At 37.5% G+C, this 24723-nt stretch overlaps 1 protein-coding gene across 1 annotated transcript in view; it reads left to right on the top strand.

Moving 5' to 3' along the window:
• Positions 1–24723, top strand: part of PDE3A (phosphodiesterase 3A) — a 355000-nt gene that overhangs the window by 306415 nt on the left and 23862 nt on the right. Inside the window, exons 6-10 of the mRNA XM_065940638.1 lie at positions 5137–5356; positions 9378–9463; positions 12654–12808; positions 14728–14865; positions 22331–22442. Of these exons, the coding sequence (XP_065796710.1) occupies positions 5137–5356; positions 9378–9463; positions 12654–12808; positions 14728–14865; positions 22331–22442 (711 nt within the window). The remainder of the gene's footprint in view (positions 1–5136; positions 5357–9377; positions 9464–12653; positions 12809–14727; positions 14866–22330; positions 22443–24723) is intronic.

The following is a 24723-nucleotide window of genomic DNA, read 5'->3' as shown; positions in this document are numbered from 1 at the left end:
AGTTGACAAAGAATCCACCTGCAGTGCAGGAGATCCCGGTTGGATTCCTGGGTCGGGAAGATCCACTGGAGAAGGGATAGGCTACCCACTCCAGTATTCTTGGGCTTCCCTTGTGGCTCAGCTGGTAAAGAATCTGTCTGCAATGTGGGAGACCTGGGTTCAACCCCTGGGTTGGGAAGATCCCTTGGAGAAGGGAAAGGCTACCCACTCCAGTATCTTGGCCTGGAGAATTCCATGGATCACAAAAAGTCAGATATGATTGAGCAACTTTCACTTTCATTTCTTTTATTTGGTTATTATCTATACTTGTCATCTCTCCTATTTGAAGACTAATATATGTAAATATATGGCCATTTTCTACAGCATTCCTAACCATTTATGCTTTTAAAATTTTAAGTAAACCAAGATAAGGCACACTATGAGAAATAGTTTGGCTTGAGAAAAAAGAAATTGATATGTTTATGCCTTTATCTTCTCACCTGTAGAATAAAAATATTCTTGCTTTTCATGGAGTTGCCAAGACCCCTGCTTGTTCAGATAGTTCAAAATATGCAACCTCACAGCCCTGCAGAAGCAAAGTGTTTTTCCTCTGTTGCAAGGTTCATTTTAAATTTCATCCCAGGCAGTAAGTCTGGAGTCTTTAGTTCTGCTTATTTGTTTTACATTTTGTTAATCCCTGAGTTCCAAGAACCCTAATCGTTGAGTGGATTTTTAAATTTGTATTTTTAAGAGCGAATTGCGTGTCTCTGGGAGAATCAGCTGGCAGCTATTAAAAATCAACAATGAAGAAAATCACTCCTCTCATAAATTGCCTTCAGAAAATATATTGTGTGGAGACAGAAATGGATCATGTTCCCACAGGCTTTCAACTGCTTTTAAAAAGTGCTAGGAAACTATCCCCAAACTCACAATTAGTTATCAGGATAATTAAGAAATTGCCTAACGCGGAATTTCAGCAGTTCCAGCCAGGCGCCTGTCAGGAGTCTCTTTGGTGTGCCTGTGCGTGCCCTGTCATTCTTTCAAGTCCTGCTCTATGGACTGTATGGATCGTTTGTGACCCTATGGATTGTAGGCAACAGGCTCCTCTGTCCATAGGACTTTTCAGGCAGGAATACTGGAGTGGGTTGCCATGCCCTCCTCCAAGGAGTCTTCCTGACCCAGGGATCGAATTCACATCTCCTATGTCTCTGGCATTGGCAGGCAGGTTCTTTACCACTTAGCGCCACCCAATTGGGACTTTCCTGGTGATCCAGTAGTTAAGACACCATGCTTCCACTGCAGGGACCACGGTTTCAATCACTGGTCAGGGAACTAAGATCTTTCATGCCTTGCAATGCAACTAAACAAAACAAACAAAAAACAACCACCACAAAAAAGATAATTCCTTTAAAAAAAAAATGATGCAGCAATTAAAACTTTGCCATGACCTGGCCAGCCCCACATAGCCTTGCCCTTCCATCTCTCTGACCATGTTCCCTGCCCCTCCTTCCTCTTTGCTAACCTGCAGTCACACTGACCTCCTAACTGATCCTCTGACAACCCCCGGGTAGGTCCCTCTTTCTGGAACATGCTTTCCCCAATACTTATCTAAATGTCTTCCTTATTTTATCAAGTCTCTGTTCAAATGTTACCCTTAGTGCATTCTGTCCTTCTCAATCCTCTACCCTCTGCATTATTTGTTTTCTGGGGATGAAATATATTTATTTGTGTGTGTGTATATATTTATCTATTTTTAATTAGAAGATAATTACTTTATGATATTGTGATGGTTTTTGCCATACATCAACATGAATCAGCCATACGTATGCATATGTCCCCTCCCTCTTGATCCCCCCTCCCACCTCCATCCCCATTCCACCCCTCTAGGTTGTCACTGAGCACTGACTTTGGGTTCCCTTCATTGAACTCCCACTGGCTATTTGTTTTACATATAGTAATGTTTATGTTTCAGTGCTGTTCTCTCATCATCCCACTTCTTCCTTCCCCCACTGTATCCAACGTGTCTGTGTCTTCTTTGCTACTATGCAAGTAGGGTGATCAGTACTATCGTTTTAGATTCCATATATATGCATTAATATGCAATATTTGTCTTTCTCTTTCTGACTTACTTCACTCTATATAATAGTTTCTTTGTATCAGTTAAAATTCCCTGACTTTCTTTTCTTCCTCACCCTGCTTTCTTCTTCTTCCTCCTTCTCTTCTTTCTCTAGTTTCTGTCTCCCCTGAAAGCTCCAAGAACAGGGAATTTTCTTTCATTCACTACCGTATCCTTTACTCCCTGGAATGGGTCACACAATCAATATTTGTTAAATGAATAAATCATTGGGATACTTACTCTGTGCAAATACCTTGATAACCTTTAAACCACATCAAACTTGTATCCAGCTCCTTAATGGTTAAGCTGCTTTTCTAAGATTATCTGGAGACTCAGTCAGCCTTAATTTAATAAACAGTATAAATTAGACTAACATTTTCTAACCTTTCTTAAATGAGAGCTTATATATTTGTATAATGATATGTGCAAATACGATGTTATATAGCTGTGGTGAAATGAAAAGAATTGAGAGGTTTGTGAAAATTGTATTTATTTTATAATAATGATAAGAAAATCAAATTATATTAGTGATCATAGTAAAATTTAATTTATCCTGGAGCACTCAAATTGATAAAAAATGTACAACCATTAGTACTTCCAGAACACTTGTAACTTATTTGCTGCACACGATAGGTTGGTTGGGAAACCGTGAGTTAAAAATCTAGTGCACTTAGTTGTCTTTTGGTTCATGAAATTACATAATGAGATAGTTTGTCAGTGGTGGCTCAGACAGTGAAAAATTTGCCTGCAATGCTGGAGACCTAGGTTCGATCCCTGGGTTAAGAAGATCCCTTGGAAAAGGGAATGGCTACCTACTCCAATATTCTTGAATAGAGAATCCAGTGGACAGAGGAGCCTGGTGAGCTACAGTCCATGGGGTCACAAAGAGTCAAAACATGACTAACACTTTGATTTTTCTTTGGTAAAATAAATCTTTTCAATAGAAATAGAAATCAAAATGAAAGCCATAAGGTATGTGACTGTGAAGAGCAAAACAGATGCAACCTAGCAGGTAATAAATTTTCCTTCCTCGTTGGGTAGTTTCTGATAGAATAATGTGCTAATAAAGCACAATCTACCAAGAATGCTAGGCCCACTCCATGTTCTATTTCCTCTCACTGTAAAACTGGGGAAGTTATTTAATCTTCCTGGGTCAAAGTGGTTTCATTTGTTCAACATAGGCTGGCATTGAGCTGTTGATCAGGAATCCATAGAAATATTGAGAAAAGGACTTGGAGGGGTAACTGGCCTCCACATTTAATCAAAAGAAGAGTATAATTTCTTATCCTTTAAAGTAGACAAAACAAGAAATAGCAGTGCTAACAAGAAACTTAAACATTATAAAAGCCTGTCAACAAGCCTAATATTCCTTTCAGTGGACCAGAAAACCTCTGGGTGTGACAAATAAAGCTTTTGAGAGAACTGGACATTGGAAGCAAACTAGGCCAACTGCCAGGTCACCAGACATCTTATTCAGTGATGTGAATATCGCTAGCTGTACATCTCCCCAGAGTGATGAGCAATAGAAAAATGACTTTTAAGGATTTCATTTTATTTGCTTTACAGTAGACTGTTTAGCCATGTAGTCATGAGAAATAGTAAGCAGGAGGCTGTTTAGAAGTTTTTTGTCTCTCTCTCCTTCAGTTTTAGGGCAGACTGCTCTCTCTGTATTTGGAGAGAGTAACTTCAAAAGACATCATCCCGGTCCTCAGACGTCAGCACTTGGAAATCGATGCCAGTGCTCTTTAAAATTTTCACAACCGAGAGTAAACACAGTTTGGCACAAATGTCCACACTTATCATTTGAGCTTGAGGCCATCGTTTCATCTGAAAAGGATCATGTTACGTTTTTCAATGTTTTCTTCAGAAACGATGCTGATCCAAACAGTTTCTGACACACGAAAGTTAGTTTCACTGAAAATGTGGATGGTTAAGAAAGCCTCTCAAGAATGGATCTTCTTCATTGACATATTTTAAGCAACCAGGGGTGGCTCAGCGATAAAGAATCTGCTTGTGACGCAGGAGGCACAAGTTTGATCCCTGGGTCAGGAAGATTGCCTGGAGGTGGCAACCCACTCCAATATTCTTGCCTGGAAAATCCCATGGACAGAGGAGCCTGGCAGGCTACAGTCCACGGGGTCACAAGCATCAGACATGACTTAGCAACTAAACCATCACCACCACTAAGCAACCAATGCCTGCCAAAAAACTCTGCTCCACATACAATAATGTTGAAAACTACGGCAGATCCTGTTGCTACTAAAAACCTCATAACCAAAGAGAAGGCAAACATATGAGAAATTTTTAACTATTATCATCAGGTCATAATGCCAAGAAGAAACAAAAATGAAAGGAGAAAATAGTACCTTTCTGCAGAAAGACAAATATCATATGATAGCGCTTATAGGTGGAATCTACAAAAAAAAAAAAAAAAAAAAAAAAAAAGCGGGGGGAGGTTACAAATGAACATCTTTACAAAACAAGTAGAGTTATAGATGTAGAAAACCTTATGGTCACCAGAGTATAAGTGATGGGTGTGGGGATAAATTGGGAGATTGGAATCAAAATATACACACTGCTATATATAAAATCGGTAACTAATAGTAACCTGCTATATAGCACAGGGAACTCTACTCAATACTCTGCAATGGCCTATATGGGAAAAGAATCTAAAAAAAGTGGATATATATATATATAACTAATTCACATTGATGTACTAACACAGCATTGTAAATTAACTATGCTCCAATAAAAATTAGAAAATAATATCTTTCTGTCCTGAAGTTACTCCAGGACACCAGGGCTTTAACTGAACTTGCCAGCATTGCCACTGAATTTTCATGATGATTCATTTCTCATATTTCATGCTGCGGTGATGCCCCCGCTGAGCAGCCTGTCTGCAGAGAAGGCTGGCCCTGTGGTCTGAGGACTCACATGGTCCTTCCTGAGTCAAAAGGAATCCAAAGGGAAGGCTAAGAGCTGCAAGTTTGACTTTCAAAGACATTTACTTAAGACTTAACAATTCTCTCTTTCTTTATCAGGTTCCCTAGTGAAAATTTCACCTCTTTCCTCACCCTGTTCTTCACCTCTCCACGGGACCCCCGCCAGCAGCCCTGTCAGCAAAATTTCTGCAGTGCAGTTTCCAGAGTCTTCCGAGGCAACTGCCAAATCAGGCCTAAGTTCTCACCGGGCCTTAACTTACACACAGAGCGCCCCTGATCTTTCTCCTCAGATCCTGAATCCACCTGTCATATGCAGCAGGTAAGGAATTTATGTTGTTCACTGGAGTCTAGGTAATAATAAAACTAACACTGGTTTTCCTCTTAGGAACTCCCACCACAGGCCACATGGCTTTGTGTAAGTTGCCTAAGTAGTTGACAAGAAAGTACAAGATAGTGTGGTCTGTGCTGAATACGCTGGAATAGAAACTTAATTTTTCAGTGCTTCTCCATTATTAGGAATTTTAGAGACCTTATGTTCCATACATGTCTTTGGTGCTGATATAAAATAATTAGTTGTATATTTTATCTGCTTGCTGTTAAAACATCTAATGCATAAAACATCTAATTAAAAACTCCTATCGAGTCATTCAGTATAATTTGGTATTTTATTGGGATATTTTTTTACTTGTTCTCCAGGGAGAATTTTATACCGATTTTAAAGGTACCGTTTTTTTAAGTTTGCATTTCCCATTGTGACACTTAAAAAATGTGCGGATAACATGTGGCACATTGTTTTCACTAGGGAACCTAATAAAGAAAGAGAGAATTGTTAAGTCTTAAGTAAACTACTTAACTACTGTTCTCAAATGGATCTCTGAATACAATGAAGCAATTGCTTGTGCTGCCCTGTCATGTTTAAACAGAGAGACAAAGTGTTGTCTCTTACAGGGGATAAGAAAAAAGGATCTAACATGGCAAGATTAATTATTTTGTTGTATTGTCACTAAAAAAGGAATACCTCCTCTACCAATTAACATACTATTGCTCTTCAGCAATAGCTTCATCTTGAATAGCTGCTTTAAAGCATTGCAATTTTTTTAAGTAGAAAAGAGTTGAGTGTTTTAAAATTAAGCATAATTATGAGAGTGCCTTGAATAAAATGTTATTTTCCCCCCTAAGATGAATGACGATAACTGTTTGAATAAATAAGTTACATGTTGGTCTTCTTATATTAAATACTGGGTCACAGACCCAGATTTGACCAGTGAATTCAAATTTAAGCCTCACAAATTTCATATTCTTACCCTTTGTTCATAAATTCTGTGTTAAATAATTATTTTTATAATCTTTATTTTTGCTTCTTTTTTCTTTACAAATACTTTCAAAGGGAAGATAATTTGTGTGCGGTTAGGACCGGAGTGAAAAGTTATTCCACCATTCAAAACTTACTCTGCTGCTCTCTGCATAACACCATTTTCAATACAATCATTCCCTTGGGATGTTAATCCCATCTTTTTCTGTGTTTAAACAGGCCTATCGTATTTTCCGTTTAGTGATTTACAACACACATCACTTTATTGGAAGCTCTGAGAAGTCCTGCAAAAAGAAAACGCCTTGAGTTTTGTTTCCTCTGGCATCTCCTGACTTTACTTGACCACAGAACCCATTTCTTTAGGTTAACACCCAATAATTGCCCATGGAACTAGTGTCTGGGGGAACACCCTGAAGAAACACTTTTTTGTGGCGTGCGTCCTGGGCCCAGATGAAACCCAAGGGAGTCCCCAGACTCAATGACATCTGCTTTCAGCATTTCTAGGGAGACACTCCCACTGTGAGCCTCAGACTTGTGAGAAATCAGTTGCCTATAGAAAGAACCGAGGGATCCAGAAAAGATGTATTATACCACTCCCGTAGCTTTGCTCACCGCAGACTTTTTTTTTTTTTTTTTTTTTGTATTCTTAGCAGAAAGAATGTAATGGGATTTTTATAAAAGAGGTTTTGGAGAAAAACAAGGGAATTTCACTGCCTACTTGTTCAGTAATGTTTATAAATCCAGTAGTGTGTGTTTTATTTGCTGGGGCTTTATAAATCTATAATTCAAACCATGTTTTATTATTGCCTTCAAGGCAGCCACCCATGTAGGCACAGAGAGCTCCAGAAACACACGACTAATTATTGTGGTTTTTCCTGCTGAACTTGAAGGGCTTGGCGTTGAATCCGGGTCTCTTGGCTGCTGTGATGTCTATGCAACAAGCTGTTTTTCTGGCAGGAGAGGTAGTCTATTTGAACTCCTAATTTAAATGTTCCTTTCAAGTATTATCTTGCAAAGAAAAATCTTCAGACTAGTAAACTACTTTTACCAAGTTTCATCCCAGAACATAAACCCATCATTTACATCTATGGGCTTTTTCCTTCGGTTATGTCATTTTCTTTTGAGTCCCTAAATCAGACTGGCGGGATTTCATAATTAGAAATATTTTGTATGTGATGCTTTCCACTGACATTCAAGGCTTGAAAAATAAATTTGCTTTGGATGAAAACACTCTAACTGGGAAATGCTTATCTCTACTACACATATAAACACAATTCAAGGGGAAAAAGTGATGAGATATTTAATATATTCAATTATAAACCATGATTCTTCTCTTTTCCATTTAGAGTGAGTAATTTGTGGCTAAATAGCAAATAAACAAAAGTTCTCTGAGACCCCTTGTATGAATAATATTAGGCAGAATGAAAGAACCCAGAAACAAAATACAGAATTAAAACCTAGTCAAGTCTCTAAACAAGATAAGTGAGAGAAGAAATTTGCCAGACCATTTGTGGGATTACTTTGTAATTTATTAAATAGTCAAAACTGTTGAGAAAGCAAAAGTAGCCTGCCTTCTCCAACTTCCTCTGTTAAAGAACCCTGCCCATCTCTCAAGGACCTTCATTTTTCTCCATTGTTGATATTCGACTCTTTGCAATCCCATGGATTGTAGCCCTCCAGGCTCCTCTCTCCATGGGATTCTCCAGGCAAGAATACTGGTGTGGGTAGCCATTTCCTTCTCCAGGACATCCTCTCGACCCAGAGAACCCACATCTCCTGCATTGGCAAAAGGATTCTTTACCACTGAGCCCCCAGGGAAGCCCTTTTTCTCCGTTACCCACAGTATACTCCCTTGATCTGTTTTTCTCAACTTGCATCCTGTGTGGTCAGGTGTACGTCCACTGTTTATCAAAATGTATGTATCCTTTATTCATTTCCATAGGGCCTTAACAGGTGAACTGATCCATCTGAAAACAAGTAATTAAATTTTATGGCAAAAAATAAAAATAATCTACCATTTTTTTTAATTTTCATGTTTGCAGTCATTTTTTAAAGGGCTTTTTGGACATAACCCACAGAAATAAATCTAATCATGAAGCTTTTTAGCAGACACAAAGTGATTCCACTGGGAAAGATATTTTTAACCAAATACACATGGGCACTTCTAAAATCACTGCTGTAAGTATGTAGCCGACTATCCCAGGATTCTCTAAATAACCTGAGAGAAAGTTACCAACAGTTTCATTTCACCTCAGATATGATCTTGATTGTGGAAGAGCATGAGAGTTGAACAGAGTATCTGATCCTTTGTATTGATTATGCTTTCCCTCAGCTCAGTTCAGTTCAGTTGCTCAGTCGTGTCTGACTCTTTGCAACCCCATGAACCACAGCATTCCAGGCCTCCCGGTCCATCACCAGCTCCCGGAGTCCACCCAAACCCATGTCCATTGAGTTGGTGATGCCATCCAACCATCTCATCCTCTGGCGTCCCCTTCTCCTCCTGCCCTCAATCTTTCCCAGCATCAGGGTCCTTTCAAATAAGTCAGCTCTTCGTATCAGGTGGCCAAAGGATTGGAGTTTCAGCTTGAACATCAGTCCCTCCAATGAACACCCAGGACTGATCTCCTTTAGGATGGACTGGTTGGATCTCCTTGCAGTCCAAGGGACTCCCAAGAGTCTTCTCCAACACCACAGTTCAAAAGCATCAATTCTCCAGTGCTCAGCTTTCTTTATAGTCCAACTCTCATACCCATACATGACTACTGGAAAAACCATAGCATTGACTACACGGAACTTTGTTGGCAAAGTAATGTCTCTGCTTTTTAACATGCTTTCCTTACCACTGCCCAAAACAGTATCCCACATATCAATGTCCTTACATAAGACAAAATGATTTTTTTCCATCAAAGGAATAAGTAGAGTGCCAGAATATTTGACTGTTATTTATCTTAATGTATACATACGTGGTGTGTGCCTATAATTTTCTGAAAAGAAAGGACCTACTTACAGCTGTTCCATTATTTCTCAGCTGTGGCAGACCATATTCCCAAGGGACTTCTGCTGATGGGCCCCTGGAAAGAAGTGGGGCAGCCATTCGGACACCAAGCAGAACAGGTAATTCTTCTTTGGATTCTGTTCCTCAAAGTGGAAATTGCTCTGCTAGATTTTTTTATTTTTATCTTTCTGATCAGAAAAAGGTAACATATGTTTCTGATTTTTTTAGATTGCTAGTTTAAAGAGACAATGAAGGAAATCAAAATTATCCATAGTCCTACTACCTAGAGTTAATCATGGGTTACGTTTTGATGCAAAGCTATCAAAAATGTTTATTGTGTCTATACACAAATGAATATATTTTTAAATAAGACACCATTTTCTGTAATGTATAGAATGCTATAGAAATGCTATTTTATCTTGGACATGGGAGGGTCATCTATCTTAGGGTACGTTCTGGAGATCTCCATCGCAGAGCCTGAGAATTGACCCTGCTTAGATTACTGTGAGTTTGGGAGGTAAAAACCATAGTTTTTCTTGAGGCAGTATTACAAAAAAATAGGCATTGCAGCCTGGTTTATATCCTGATTCTGCTTCTGACCTGTCTGTAATCTCTGTGTCTTAGTTCTTTCATCAGTAGAATAGAGATAATAAAGGTCCTACTGGAACAGGATTATAGATAGTTAAATTACTAAAGTACATAAAGCATTCATTACAGTTCTGGGTCACTGTAAGGAGTAAGTGTTTGCTGCCATAATTATTGTAATAATTATTATTTTACTTTTATTGGTGTAACCCTAGGGACTTGCTTTTGTTATTGCGATAGGAAACCGGGTGGCGCTACTGGTAAAGAATCTGCCTGCCAATACAGGAGACCCAAGAGACCAGGGTTTGACCCCCGGGTCAGGAAGATCCCCTGGGAGTAGCAAATGGCAACCCACTCCAGTATCCTTGCCTGGAAAATTCCATGGCCAGAGGAGCCTGGCAGGCTGTAGTCCATGCGATTGCAAAGAGTCAGACACAGCTGAGCACGTGTGCACGCACACACACACACACACACACACACACACACACACACACGAACGTTAGACTTTATGATGATAGAGTGATCTAAGAATGGGTCTTAATTATCTGCTCCAGCATCTTTTAACATGCAGCAAATACTGATTATTTGCCTACGAGAATGATGTGCTATGGCAGTGGACAAAGGTCCAGGGACATAGGCAAGAAGAAATTAAAAGGGGGATTCTCTGTGTGGCCATTATATGATATGGTACACTGAAGACTCAGAATATTCTCTTTTCTATATCCCTGATCTTCCCTGACTCTACTGGGGCTGATAGAATAAGGAGTGTTTCCTTATCACCTTTGGTCTCCTGTAGAGTTATGTGGCCTTTGAGTGTGCTTCTTCATTTTTCTGCAGATTCTGGGATTGAAACTTATCAATTATATTTTCTATAATTACTGTGTCTGATTCTAACATAGAAGCAGTTGCATGAGAAAGATAAAAGAAAGACAGGTTCTTGAAAATGTGCCACAGGATACTCCTGATCAGAATAGGCTACATAATAAAAGCCATTATTCACCAGCAATATGAGGACATGTGACAAACCTAGACTATTTAAGCAGTTTTGGAAAAAAAGAACAAAATTTCCTTCAAGACTTAAACCACCATAATGAAGAAAGTATGGTGTTGGTGTAAAGATTATCAAATAGAATCATATGGAATTGAGTAGAAAGTGCCACATTAGACCCACACCTATTCAGTTGTTGAACTTTCAAAAAAGATCCACTTTTCCAAGCCAAAGGGGCTGGAAAAAAATGAATCTCACCCCTTACTTCACACCATATGCAACTTTTATCCTGAGATGGTGCACGGACCCAATGGTAAAAGCTAAAATAGTAAAACTTCTGAAAGAAAACACAGGAAGATATCTTTGTGACTTAGGGAAAGGTGAAGATTTCATAGGTCATGGAAAGCAATAACCATTTTAAACAAAGCTGGATTTCATCAGAAGTAGAATATAGCAACTCAGATTTCATAAGTTCGCTTCTGGTGGTAGGATGTACCAGCTGTGGGTTCTTGGGCAATTTAAGCCTTTCTGTGCCTCAGTTTCCTGTCTGTAAAATGAGCATAATAGTAATGCAGTGATGCAATAATACCTGCCTCATAGGATTGTTGAGAGGATTCAGCATGTTTGTACAAACAAAGTGCTTTCTGTGGTATCTGCCACATAGCAAGCACCCCATAAATTTCAGACAGGTGTTTTATTCAGCTACAAGAAGCTTCTTGAGGTCTTTACCCCAGAAGCATGTTCTTCAGACTCTGGACATTACCTGGTGCATTTTCTGATTAGCACAGTTTGGTATTGACTGCAATGAAAGACAGTGGAGATGGGGAAGGAAGGAAGGAAGGAAGCACAGATCTCCAGGGACCAAGATTGGATACAAGGACCTGCCATGCTCTTTGACACATGCTGCGGCTTCTATATTCTACAGGTTGCTTTGTTCTTGGATATCACCTCAAATTGTCTTGCCCATGTGACATTTCTAGAGTTAGGGTTCTAGTCAGCTGCTTGGTAATTTAGTGTGTTGGTGCATGCATGAAAGAAAAAGAAATATAAAGTCATAGGAGTTTATATGACACCTGTGAACTTATCTACAAAACAGAAGTAGATGCACAGACATAGAAGATAAACTTATGGTTACCAAAGAGGAAAGCGTGTGAGGGAGAGAGAAAGTGGAATTTGGGGATTCGCATCCCTGGTAACTCAGATGGTAAAGAATCTGCCTGCAATGCAGGAGACCTGAGTTAGATTCCTGGATCAGGAAGATCCCCTGGAGAAGGAAACAGCCACTCACCCCAGTATTCTTGCCTGGAGAATTCCATGGACAAAGGAGCCTGGCAGGCTACAATCCATGGGATCACAAAGAAGTATCAACTACTGACCTGAGCATTATTATTGAGGGATTATTAAATGTCATATAAATCACAGATTATAATTCCATCTATTTTATTGGGTTAAAATGAATGTGTATGCTGAGACTCTGGGAAATAGGAAGGATAAGGAAGCCTGGGGTGCTGCAGTCCATGGGGTCACAAATAGTTGGACATGACTTAGCAACTGAACAACAACAAAAATGTGTGCTTTCGCCCACCCTATGATCCTATGTTCTTGGTGTGTAAGCTCAGGAAAATGGTATTTTCCTAACTATGATATCTGTACTATGTGTTTTAGGACTATTTGCTTAAATGGGACCCCTTTTTTCATTGCAAGTTTCATAATAAGCTATTGCCTTTTAATTACAGATGACATCACTCAAGTTACCTCTGATTATGAAACCAATAACAACAGTGATAGCAGTGATATTGTACAGAATGAAGATGAGACCGAGGGCCCCAGAGAGGCTCTGAGAAAGACGTCAGCTTGCAGCTCCTATGCTCCAGAGACCATGATGTTCCTAGTAAGCACCCATCACTTATCTCATTCATTTACTTGAAAAATTGGCTTCTGTGACAGGAATTGACTTAGAAATATATCCCTGAATCATGTCTTACTTGGGTTATATGTATCTTGTAGCCCTTCCTATATATATCTGTATTATTTTTCTCTATCTCAGTCTTATTGGTCTCAAGATTCTATTGTGGCTTCCCAGGTGGCGCTAGTAGTAAAGAACCTACTTCCTAGTGCAGGAGACATTAAGAGATGTGGGTTTGATCCTTGGGTAGGAAAGATGCCCTGGAGGAGGAAATGGCAATCCACTCCAATATTCTTGCCTAGAGAATCCTGTGGACAGAGGAGCCTGGCAGGCTACAGCCCGTAGGGTCAGTTCTATTATTTAATGATTAAAAACTTAAGTGTTCATCTCCACATCTGATTACAATATTTCTTAACCCAATCTAAAAATGTAAATATGCCTAGGAAAATTAACTGTTTCAATCAGGAAGATAAATTTTATAAAAATCAATCAAAATGAAATCTATTTATTATCTTAGGACTTCTTTTGGCTTTTTCTAGCACCTCCTTGATTAAGGGAGTGAGCCATTGTTTATTTTCATTGTTATATTAAACCAGGTTGACATTGACATTTGCTCCCCATTAAAATATTTTTTAGTGATGACTTATTCCGTGTATTTAAAGAGCTCCACATAAAGAGGACAGAAGCATACAATTGAGTCTGGTTCATTTGGGGGAGGCAATAAATAGCAGAAAACAGTTGACTATAATGTGATTTTCCATTGCTGCTTTTATTATTTCTCTTTTACCTAATTTACCATTTCTACTTTTATTTTTTATTTATTTTTTAATTGGAGAATAATTGCTTTACAATGTTGTATTGGTTTTTACCATGCAACAATGCAAATCATAGCTATACATATGCGTACTAAATTGCTTCAGTCATGTTCAAAACTTTGTGACCCTATGAACAGTAACTTGCCAGGCTCTATCTGTCCATGGGATTCTCCAGGTAAAAATACTGGAGTGGGTTGACATTTCCTTCTCCAGGGCATCTTCCCAACCCAGGAATTGAACCTGCATCTCTTACATCTCCTGCACTGGCAGGCATGCTCTTTACCACTAGCATTACCTGGCTCTTCCCTAACTATCTATCTATCTATCTATCTATTTATGAATATATATATGTATACATATCCCGTCCTACTATTTATAGTTTAAAATTGTCAGATAAAATAACTTAGGTGTTTCTTTATCCTCATTATTTTTTTTTCTGGTAAATAAACTCTTAAGAATGTCATTTGGTACCCATTATAAATTTTTGTCTTTACATATATTTGTGCATGTTTTTTGGAAACCACGCATCACATGAATTAAATAAAATACCTGAAAATTGTAGTAATTGTAACTCTATAGGATGAATGCTGATTTTGAAGCAATAATATAAATTGGCCAATTAAAATAAGGGTGATTTACTCCCTCTCCCTACTCAGGGCTTTTTTTTTTTCTTTTAAGAGTTCAATATAAGCCAGGAATCCTCATCTCAGAAGAATTTACATAAATATATAGCAATAAATTTACATACAATTTCAGAGTGTTCTGAAGTCCTTGAATCTTTATTTAAGAATTCCACAGAAGACTAAAAAGCAGTTATGTTAATGTATGAAAGAAGCATCCAGTTTTTCTGTAGCATAGATGAACCGGCAATAGGCAGGCACATAATGCAAAACTCATGGTCTGAATCATTAAGACCTTTTCTCATTACTTTGGGGTTGATATTTTGTTTCTTTTGACTTTTTTTTTTTTTAAGATCACTCATTCACCCCAAAGTCATTTATTTCAGGTAAACTCCACTGTTGAACTTACCAAAGAAGGAACAGTGTAGAAAAACTGCACATTGTTAAAATATTTTTATCTTCATTATAGGACAAACCAATTCTTGCTCCTGAACCTCTTGTCATGGATAACTTGGACTCAATTATGGAGCAACTGAATACTTGGAATTTTCCAATTTTTGATTTGGTGGAAAAAATAGGAAGAAAATGTGGCCGTATTCTTAGTCAGGTAAGAAATGCATTCATGCATATGATTTTAAATGTAGAGAAAATATTCCTTAGTTGTTTAAAGCTCTGTACATGGTTAACACCATTGATGAGCATTAGGTGGAGAATACCCAGCATTCTGTAGAATCCTTGGTGGTGGGATAGCAAAAGAAATCAGAACTTTAAGTCAGTAGAATATTGTATTCTACAATTAAAATATATATATTCTAAGACAAAATGGAGGGAGCAGGGATACAAAAGTAGTGAAGAAATGATCTAAATTCATAGAATTCGACTAATGAAAGCTGAACCAAGCCTTCAAAAGAAGAAAGCTGCCAATTTATAAACACTAACTTATTGTCTAATTATTTCCAATGGCTTTTTTTTTTTTTTTTTTTTTAACTTTTGAGTAGTACAGTGTGTAGGCCTTATCTGGTGGCTCAGATAAAGAATCCAGCTGCAGTGTAGGTGACCCGGGTTCAATCCCTGGGTTAAGAAATCCCCTGAAGAAGGGAACAGCTTCCCACTCTAGTATTCTTGCCTGGAGAATTCTGTGAACAGAGAAGCCTGGTGGGCTACAGTCCATGAGGTCCCCAAGAGTCAGACACAACTGAGTGACTAACACTTTTACTTTCTTTCACTTTAGTCCTTATCAAAAATAAAATATTAAAAGTATGCTTCCCTCAATCTGTGAGAAGCATAAAATATAGCTCTGTTTATATAAATGTGAAAAACATCTTTCAGTAAGTATCACAAGAAATATAAAATAAAACTATTGCTACATAAAAAGTCTTTTTCTTTTTTTCCTTATGTTTGACCAGTTACAAGATTTCCCAAATAATGTTTCATTTCACAGAGGTAGAGAGAAAACATACAGAAATTAAGAATTTGAACATGTCTGTTCTCAATAAATAAAACAATAGGGATTTGCTTCATTATCTAAGGTGAGGTGAAGTCGCTCAGTCATGTCCAACTCTTTGTGACCCCACGGACTGTAGCCTACAAGTCTCTTCCGTCCATGGGATTTTCCAAGCAAGAGTACTGGAGTGGGTTGCCATTTCCTTCTCCATTATCTATCTCCATTAGAGGGCTTCATTATCTAGCCCCTACTAAAATGCACACTCTTAATCAGTTGGAATCATGGGCAGGAGGAGAAGGGGGCAACCGAAGATGAGGTGGTCAGATAGCATCACTGACTCAATGGACATGAATCTGAGCAAACTCTGGGAGATAGTGAAGGACAGAGAAGGCTGGTGTGCTGTAGTCCATGGGGTCTCAAAGTGTTGGATGTGACTGAACAATAGGCTCAGTCGTGTCCGACTCTTTGTGACCCCATGGACTATACAGTCCATGAATTCTCCATGCCAGAATACTGGAGTGGGTAGCCTTTCCCATATCCAGGGAATCTTCCCAACCCAGGAATCAAACCAGGGTCTCCCACATTGCAGGCAGACTCTTTATCAGTTAAACCACAAGGGAAGCCCAAGGATACTGGAGTGGGTAGCCTTTCCCTTCTCCAGCAGATCTTCCCGACCCAGGAATCAAACCAGGGTCTCCTGCATTGCAGGCAGATTCTTTACCAACTGAGCTATCTTGAAATGACAGTTATCAGCTTATTTTAAAATGTTTTAGGTGAGTTCTTAGAGAATGGAGAAATATCACAGTGGAGATACTAAAGACTAAAAGATTTGTTAATATCAGACTTAGGTGAGAATTCAGGACCACTAACCCTTGCCTGCAAAATGCTAGAAGAGAAATCATTTGCTGGACTGATTCCTACTCTGTGTGGTGGACACGGGCTTTCTTCAGAACTCTGAGCAAGTATCTGATTGTAGAACTTAAAGATAAAATAAAATAAAATTAAAACAGTGACACCAAAATTTAAAAAAAAAGTGAGGGTTACTGATCCATGAAAGTTTAAAGGAAGGAATAGAGAGAACTTTTCTTCTACTGTTCCTCAAACATGAATGCTAGGCTAGTCTTCAAGACAAAAAATGTGTCCCTGCCTTCAAGGAACTTCTGCTCCAATGGGGAAATTAGATATGTATCCAAATAATGACACTTCAACTTGCTACACACAGAGGTATGTTCAAATGATGGATGGCTTGTGAAGTTCAAAATAAGAACAGAGTCTCCATAACACATGGTCATAGCCTCTATTGGTCTCTGTTCTAACCATGAACACATTGAGAACCAGAGTGGTAGCCCTTGAACTTTGACTTAGAGGTACTATCCATTTTTTTTTTCTTAAAAAAATTTTATTAAGGTAACATTGGTTTAGGGTGTTATACAAGTTTCATGTGCACACTGTATTTGTTCTTCTGTAGACCCTACTGGGTGCCACCGCTGAAAATGTTCTCATCACCATACAGTTGACCCTCTTCACCTATTTTGCGCTCCCTCATCTCTGCTCTGTTCCCTATGTCTACATATGTTTCTTTTTGTGTGGTTTGTTCACTAATCTTGTTTGTTATATGCCGCATATAAGTGAAATCATATGGTGTTTGTCTTTCTCTGTCTGGCTTATTTCGTTTGGCAGAATATCCTCAAGATACATGCGTGTTTTTGCAAATTACTAGTGCCATTCTTCTCTTCCCTTCTCCTTGATCCGGAGCAGCATCTTTAGCATCTTTTTCCACTGGCTGAGCTTGAAGGCAGGTCTAAAAGGACCCCAGTTTTATTCAGTCAGCCTCTACTTCATGCCTCAAGATTTCTCCAGGGAGGTGTCGTGTCCCATCCCTGAAACTCATTGCATACCAGAACTCTGAAGGTGTGATTTTACCTGGGAAAATGCCTGAAGTGATGCCACAAGAAGAGGTGGCAGCAGGCCAGGAATTCTTTTTTCTCTTCTATTGAAGAGTGTGATCCCTGGTATGGGAAGGAAAGTCTCAAATTCTTTTGTATTTGGTATATATGTCACAGATGTCCCAAAACTTTACAATTTTGTCTTCAGAGTAATTTGGATGCAGGTATTTTGTTTTTTTTAAATCTCTAGTTGACAGAAGGAGAAACTGAGACTTAAAAGAGAAATGATACTGCCCATCCAAAGTCATATGGTAAACATTGGGCCCAGGATTTGATGTATCTATATATAGGAAGTCCAGGCTTTTTACCTTTATTTCAAATTATTTTCAGCACCCCCCCCCCAATGCATTTGTTTATTATATTTTCAAACCCAGAATGGAAAGTTTGAGCAACAGAAAGTTGTCATTATAGCAGTTGGTTTTCCAGTACAAGTGACTGTACTAAATAGTATTGCAGGAACCTAACCCCCTTGAATTTCAGTGAGTGGTGGGGATGGGGGTTAGGGGAGGGACAGAAGAGAGGAACTTGACAGGTTTTGCCACAAAACATTTTCTAACTTGTGAATATAAACAGACAATGGAAAGATTAGATATAAATAGCAATTAGATTTTTGTATCTTTTTTCCACTTATCTTTCAAATATAAATACATAACTACATGATTTACAATGTCACTATTTTTCTAAAAAACCAATTATTGAACTTTGAGAAAAGCCAACTTTATTTGCCCTGCTAAGTAGAACTTTATGATATTTCTTCTCTGATTTGAGTTTATAAGCACAAAAACCATGAAATTTTCAGGGTGTAAAAGGCTTTTTTTTTTTTTTTTTTTTGCACTTTATAAGGCTTTAGGACAGCTGAAATGAATTAACTTGAACATTCCAAGAAATCACCTTCTGGCTGAGACTACACAGCAAAAGTTTCACTTCAAAAGACTTTTAAAGAGACATATGTGCAATGGAAATGACTTCTCAGCCTTAATGTACTGCCTGCCTTTTTGATGATTATCATGTTTATTTTAACAAATTTAAAAGGACATCATTCAGATTTGAGAAGAGTATTTACTTTTTTTGGTTACCAATATTTACCCAGTTAACAGTGACTTTTCTTTATTTATGAGTTTGGATCATTGCCTGTTGATTTCTAACAGCTTCTTGGTGAAAATTTTCCTATTTGAAAATCATACCCTAAAAATATCTTGTCTGAATTTTTCAATTCATCTTTAAAATATTTAAAGAAAATAATAGGAAACTTTAGTCATTTACAGTCCTAACAATATTGCTTTTCAAGTAATAGTGATAGGATATGAAACAGTTAAGAGCACACAGTCTGAAGCCATAATGCTGGACTTGAATTCTGGTCTGATAATGTGTCAGCTGTGTGATGTTTTACAAGTCATTCAACTTCTCTGTGCCTTAGAGTCCTCTGCTTTCAAGTGTAATAAGTAACAGTGTCTATCTCATTAGATGCTGTATAGATTAATTAATGTAAGTAATTAATATATGTAAACTACTTGGAGGAGGCATCAAACTTATTAAATTCCATATATATCTACACAAAATAGTGAGTATATGTGTGTATCAATAGCTGCTGCTATTATAAATAATTTTTTGGCAGTAACATGTATAGTTAAATCCACTGGGTATTTATAAACAAGAACTCAAATATAGCTTAAAGCAATAATAATGAGAAAATAACTGGAAGAACTACGAAATATGACAGAAACCACAAACTTAACTTTCTACTGCATTTTTAAAGAGAGGAGGTTGAGATGTTATGTAACACAGAAAAAGGGGCAAAATTAAGTACACTGGCCTGTATAGTTTTCTCAAAGTGAAAAAAGCACGTGTAAATAATATGCATACTCTATTCCCAATGGGCAGCCACAGTACTCCTTTGAAAACATAAGTCAAATAAAGACACCTTCCCTGCTTCAACGCTTCCAACGTTCCCTGCCTCACTCTATAAAAGTCCTAACACTGGTCAATCTGGCTGTGGAACAGGATTGCAACCCAGGCAATCCCCCTCTATAGTCATTAACTTAAGTTTTACTCCTGTCCTCATTCATTCTGTTTTGACCATGTTGGTCTTCTTGCTGTTTTGTGAGTCTAGCAGACATGCCTCAGGGCCTTTGCACCATCTTTCTCTTCTATTTAGAAAACTTTCCTTAGATACTCCTGTACCACACTCTGCGTCTCCTTCAATTCTTTGCTGAAACTCACCTGAATATGCCTCTTCTGACCACCGTATTTAAAACAGCAGTTGCCACGTCCTTCTGGACTCAGAGCTCTATTCCTGCTTCCCTTTTTCTTTTATCACATAACATCCCTTTCATAGTGTGGTGGTGGTTTGGTTGCTATGTTCTGGCCGGCTCTTTTGACCCCGTGGAATATAGCCCACCAGGCTCCTCGGTCATGGGATTTTGCAGGCAAGAATACTGGAGTGGGGTGCCATTTCCTTCTCCAGGGGCTCTTCCAGACCCAGGGATCGAACCCACGTCTTCTGTGCTGCAGGTCGTCTCCTGCATTGTGGAGTGAGCCACTCAGGAAGCTCAGTCAGAGTGTGAACCTTACTAATTATGTCTATAGTTTACTGCCCTCACCAGCTGGACCATCAATTCTTTTAAGGAAAGCTTCCTTGTTTTTTCATATATGTGTGTGTGTGTGTGTACATATGTGTATATACACATGCATGTGTATATATGTATATGTGTGTATATACACACATGTATGTTATATGTGTGTATACATATGTTATGCATATATATGCATTATATATGGAAATTGTCTTAAACAGAAGGAGACAGTAGACATATGCTGAATGAATAAATCCCTCTTTTTAGTTATATATAAATGTGTATGTGTGTGTTAGTCACTCAGTCATGTCCAACTCTTTGTGACCCCATGGACTATAGCTCACCAGGCTCCTCTGTCACTGGAATTTTCCAGATAAGAATACTGGAGTGTGTTGCTATTCCCTTATTCAGGGGATCTTCCCTGACCCAGGATTTGAACTGGGGTCTCCTGCACTGCAGACAGATTCTTTACTGTCTGAATCACCAGGGAAGTCCCATAAATGTGTATGTATGTATGTACACAAATATAAACATAATATATGATATTGATGGAAATTAAATATCTAAATAAAAGAATATTAGTGAACTTGAGTAGATGTAAGGTTCATAATGAAAATAGAAATTTAACTATGATGTTATCAAACATTTAGAAGTAGTTTGAGAATTTTAAGCAAGAATGCAAATAACTGAAAGGATAAATAATTCTTTCTCAAAGTCTCCTGAATTATAACCAGTACTGTGCCTTTGTGACATAAAGCGAGACCACTTTTTAAAAAATTTGTATTGAAATATCATTGATTTACACATTGTATTTTAAAGATAAAAGTGCGGTCACTATAAATGGTGCTGCTCTCCACCCTGCCATGTGAGTAACCATTTCTCTCCCAGTTACTCTCTTCTGTGCCTTTATCATTTTTTTTTATTCTTGACAATTTGCATATCAAAGATACCAGTCACATCCAAAGATATTTAGTTGATTTGAGTCTCTAGAGCTATGAAAGTAATTAGAAGGAGAATAGATATTCAAAGGAAAGAGATGGCAAATGAGGAAAAATAGTTCAAAAATTTTTATTTATACTGGATTAGAACAAATTTTTTTTTTAATTTTTTATTTTTCAGTGGGTTTTGTCATACATTGACACGAATCAGCCATAGAGTTACACGTATTCCCCATCCCACCTCCCACTCCACCCGATTCCTCTGGGTCTTCCCAGCCCACCAGGCCTGAGCACTTGACTCATGCATCCCACCTGGGCTGGTGATCTGTTTCACCATAGATAATATACATGCTGTTCTTTCGAAACATCCCACCCTCCCCTTCTCCCACAGAGTTCAAAAGTCTGTTCTGTACTTCTGCATCTCTTCTTCTGCCCTGCATATAGGGCTATCGTTACCATCTTTCTAAATTCCATATATATGTGTTAGTATACTGTAATGTTCTTTATCTTTCTGGCTTACTTCACTCTGTATAATGGGCTCCAGTTTCATCCATCTCATTAGAACTGATTCAAATGAATTCTTTTTAACGGCTGAGTGATATTCCATGGTGTATATGTACCACAGCTTCCTTATCCATTCATCTGCTGATGGGCATCTAGGTTGCTTCCATGTCCACAAATTTTTTTTTCTATATATATTTCAGTCAAGACAACCTTTTCTTTCTTGTAATTCTATTCCCTTATTCTTCATTAAGGCACAGTTCTTTATCCTCTAGAAAGCTTTTTTAAATTTATAAAATTAGTCCAGATGAAAGCTTTCTCTCATTCTTTATTTAGCACATATATTATACAGTTAGCAATTTACTCAGTATCGTTCTCTTATTATTGATATCACACACAATTTAGTACCTTGTTATATTTCTTTAGTATATACTGGATTTTTTCATTGGCTGTTTCTTGGGTTTATGTCTCTACCTTTAAAAATAGATTATATATAGGGCTAGGACATAGAGGTCTTCAATATCTATTTGATCTGTTGTTTCCAGTAAGGATTTCTATAGGCAATACATTAATATGGTTGATAGAATGTATAGGTTTTTCCCCATTTTTCTCTTTATGTCTAATACACATCAAGGGATGTTTTGTAAGACCTTGACTTTTACTTTTACAGGTATCATACAGACTTTTTGAAGACATGGGCCTCTTTGAAGCTTTTAAAATTCCAGTTAGGGAATTCATGAATTACTTTCATGCTTTGGAGACTGGCTACAGGGAAATTCCTTGTAAGTAGAAGAATTAATACTTTTGAAATCCATTAAATTTGCTATGGGTAATGGGACATTGAATTGAGAGCTAGCACAGAATTACACATTGTAAGCATCCTATATGGTCACCTGGTGTAGTGATTAGGAGATAGTAGTTTATGTTAGCATCCTGGTCCCTTTACAAATCAGCTATAGGACACCCTGGTCTTAATTAACCTCTAAATGCCTCATTTCTTAATCTGTAAAATGGATATAATAATAACTACTTCACAGGATTGTTGCAAGGATAAAGTAATGTAATAATTGTTAAAGGGTAATAATAGTACCTTGCACATAAGTAACTCCAATTTAAGTGTGTACTAAATAAATACATGTTAATTTATTGCTCATTTTATAACATACTCCTCTTACTGGGTAGAATTCTCAACCTTTGCTCTAGCATCTGCCAAGTTAACTCACAATTAAAGTTTTTCAGTACAAGATAAGGCTAGCTGGGAATAGAGGGACAGGAAGATGATGGTCTAGTGAATAAAACAGAAAAAGAAAAGGCAACTGGAAGTGGTTGTGGAGAAATTGTTAGGAACTTTTTAAAAAATCAAGATAAAATGTGAAGACCAAAGGATAAGACACAACCAAGGGTTCAAGCTTATGAACTTTGAATATTGCGAGAACAAATCTGTCCTTTGTAATCATGAGGAACTGGAACACAGAAGAGATAGTAAATTTTCAATATGTGGCATTTCCATATCATCAGAACATGTAAGTAGCATTGTCCTACATGCTACAAAATATATGAAACTGGAGAAATGGCTGTAAATCTAATCAGAAGTATACAGAAATCACATGGAACTTTAGAAATAAACACATAGAAAGAAAAAAATAGCTAAATATGTTGACTAGAGCTTGTGTTACTTAAATCACATTTTAACTTTTAAGTTTCTAAATTTGCTTTTACCTACTTTGAACTTTGGAACCCCAGAACTCATGTCTATTTCTAGTAGCAGAGAGCTTAAGTAAAAGCTGAATGGAGATTAGAACAAGTGTGTTCAGAAGGGGTGGGGTAGTGCATTAACCAAGTGATCCATTATTAAGATGCTGGTTTTGAAAATGCCATCACATGCTACGTTAAGATAAAAATTCACAGTTGATGTGTGATAGAAAAGAGGAATGAGTTATTGAATTTACAAGTTGTGTGGTAGAAAAGGAGAATCAAGATTAAATCTACAAATGATATTTGTGGGAGAATACGGGACTAAATGCAGACAAAATAGGACGGTGGGGTAGAGAGGGGAATTTAAGCGCTCTGGGTGCCGTGGGAAAGTCTGGCAGATGGGGCCATGGAAGTGGAGAGAGAGATATGAAAAAAGGGTAGTTTGAAAGGATCTTAAGATAAGCCTTGCTTTTTTTAATACCATTTTTCCCAGGGCTACTCTGGTTGAATGCCAGGGATTGACCTAAGTGTTAGTGATTTCTTGAAGCTTAAGGAATTACATAAATAAGCTTTTACCAAAAGGAAGCCACTGCAAACACTAAACAATAGTTAGTCATCAGACTAAATTTACAAGTAATATTAATTGATGAATTAAATTTAAGTTTATAAATAACACTAATATTAAATTTTCATATAATATAATCAGCTATTGCCAGGTTCCACTGAGTTCAAGTCTCTATCTTTCAACTTTTCTCTAGATAGTATTCCATTAACTCATAAAGTTGACCAGTATTTATTTAAGTGTAAAAAGTTTGCAGATTCTAAATTTTATTATTACCTATTTATATACTGCAAGTAACCAGATATTTTTCCTGAAATACCAGGTTCTTCATTCCATGTGAAAAGAATTTGTTATATCTTTGCTTGTTCTGTTAGACATGAAAGGGAATTTATTTACATCTTCTCACAGAAAAGTTTTAACTTAATTCATGATCACTTTTAAATCATAATACCGTGCATGTTATAAGGTTATAAATTTAGACCAAGATGGATATTTATTAAAAGCTGTACTTATCATTATTTAAAATTAACATGTGCAAAAATTTAACATTTATTCCTAGAGAACTGTCTCTAATGTCTCTGTATAAACCCTTAACTAAACAAAAAAAGCCTAAAGGTAACCAAAATAGGGCTAGATTAGCCTTAATATGACAATGAGCTAAACTGTTAGAAACTAAATTTTACTACAGTTTTAATTACACTTTTTAGCAATTGCCAAGAGAAGAGGGAAAGTATGAAAGCTTATAAATTTATGCCCAGAACCTTTGCTAAAGGACCCACCTGCCAGAACAGGAGACGTGAAGTGAC

The sequence above is a fragment of the Muntiacus reevesi genome, chromosome 1 (genome assembly GCF_963930625.1).
Source record: "Muntiacus reevesi chromosome 1, mMunRee1.1, whole genome shotgun sequence".
Lineage (NCBI taxonomy): Eukaryota > Metazoa > Chordata > Mammalia > Artiodactyla > Cervidae > Muntiacus > Muntiacus reevesi.
Note: the sequence above shows the minus strand (reverse complement) of the source record. Positions and strands in the feature narration are given on the sequence as shown.